Here is a 1,473-nt window from a genome sequence, read left to right as displayed (position 1 = left end):
GCAGTGTGGTTGGCGCAGGATAGAGCAGGGTTTAGGGCTGTTGTGCATAGGGTCGCTATGAGTCGCAAACGACTCGACGGCACATAACAACAACAAAGAACATGGTCAAATCTAGCATCTTTTTTAAATTTTTTGTCTGGGTCTCATCTTACTCCCAAAATTTATTTTTAAAATGTATTTTTTTATTTCACTTCAACAGATTAATTCTTAAGGGAGTTTATTTTTAATAATATGCAGTTTTTTAATCAGTCTGAAATTTATTTTAGCTTGTGAAAAACCTCCAGCATGTGTATGCTTTTTGAAACAAATCTCAGAAATAATCATTTAAGCCATTAACATTTCAGTGTATTAACTCTGAAAGACAAGGACCCATTCTTTAAAATACTTAACAATAATGTCATTATTGCATCTAATAAAATTAACCATAATGTTCCTTAATATCATCAAATGTGCAATGTCTCATAAATGATATTTTTTTTATTTGAATTGTTGTTGCTATTTTGCTTGGAGTTCTTTTTTTTTCCCCTGCTTTCAAAAGGTCTTTTTTTTTCACCCTCCATGCATTTTCCAGCTGGTTATAACTGATACTTAGGAAAGCTTTGATTTTTATCAGTTGATCTTATATCTGGCTGCCCGCCTTACTAAATTGACTTTTAATATCATACCTTATTTTTGTGTAGGTTCTTGTGGATTTTCTCAACTGATAGTCACTTCATCTGTAACTGGCTTTCTTTTCAGGCTCATGCAGAGTCAAGTAAAACCTGGCTGGCGGAGAGATTCACGGAACTCAGATTATTACTTGATGAAGAGGAAGTGCTGGCCAAGAAATACATCGATAAAAACATGCAGTTTACCCTGCAGGCGTACAGGCAGCAGATTCAGTCTTCCGAGGAGCACGTCGCCGCCATGGATGATGTTGCCCACAGGGTCTGGGGTATCGGCCAGGAGCAGGATCCCATAAAGCTGCTACAGGTAATGCTGGGTTTCTGTCCTTCCAGCTGCCTTCCACCACCCATATTTCAGCGTGGTGGTGGAGGTGATTGTTAGCTGCTGCCCAGTCCACTCTCAACTCAGAGCAACATCAAGAACAACAGAAAGCAGTGCTCCCTAGTCCTGGGCCATCCCCAGGCTTGGTTGTGGATCAGACTGTCATGATCCGTAAGGTTTTCTTTTTTTAATTGTGATGTTATCGAAAGTTTACAAAAATGTTGATTTGCATTCATTCATTGTTGCACATTTTCTTCTCTCTTCCTCCCTTCCCCATCCCCTAGTTCATTTTCTTTTTTTTTTAATAGCTAATCCAATATTTTAATGACCCACCCATCCTATTTACTTTTTCTATAAACTGGTAATCATATTTAAGTAAGCAGGACACAAAATGGTCTTGCAAAAGCTGTTTCCAAATGTAAAAAAAAACATAATGCTGATGAATTTCTTGGTCATTTCATTTGTTTCTCAAATTCATGTCCGATG

General features: G+C 37.7%; 1 protein-coding gene across 1 annotated transcript in view; it reads left to right on the top strand.

The window, feature by feature from the left end:
• The window catches only part of TRIM14 (tripartite motif containing 14), a 34,172-nt gene that overhangs the window by 19,473 nt on the left and 13,226 nt on the right, over window positions 1-1,473 (top strand). Inside the window, exon 3 of the mRNA XM_006886965.1 lies at window positions 739-972. Coding sequence (XP_006887027.1) covers window positions 739-972 — 234 coding nt within the window. The remainder of the gene's footprint in view (window positions 1-738; window positions 973-1,473) is intronic.

Source organism: Elephantulus edwardii, unplaced genomic scaffold (genome assembly GCF_000299155.1).
Source record: "Elephantulus edwardii isolate Elephantulus edwardi_28Jun2011 unplaced genomic scaffold, EleEdw1.0 scaffold00052, whole genome shotgun sequence".
In the NCBI taxonomy this organism is placed as follows: Eukaryota; Metazoa; Chordata; class Mammalia; order Macroscelidea; family Macroscelididae; genus Elephantulus; species Elephantulus edwardii.
The sequence above is the reverse complement of the archived record's forward strand: the minus strand, read 5'-3'. Positions and strand labels throughout refer to the sequence as shown.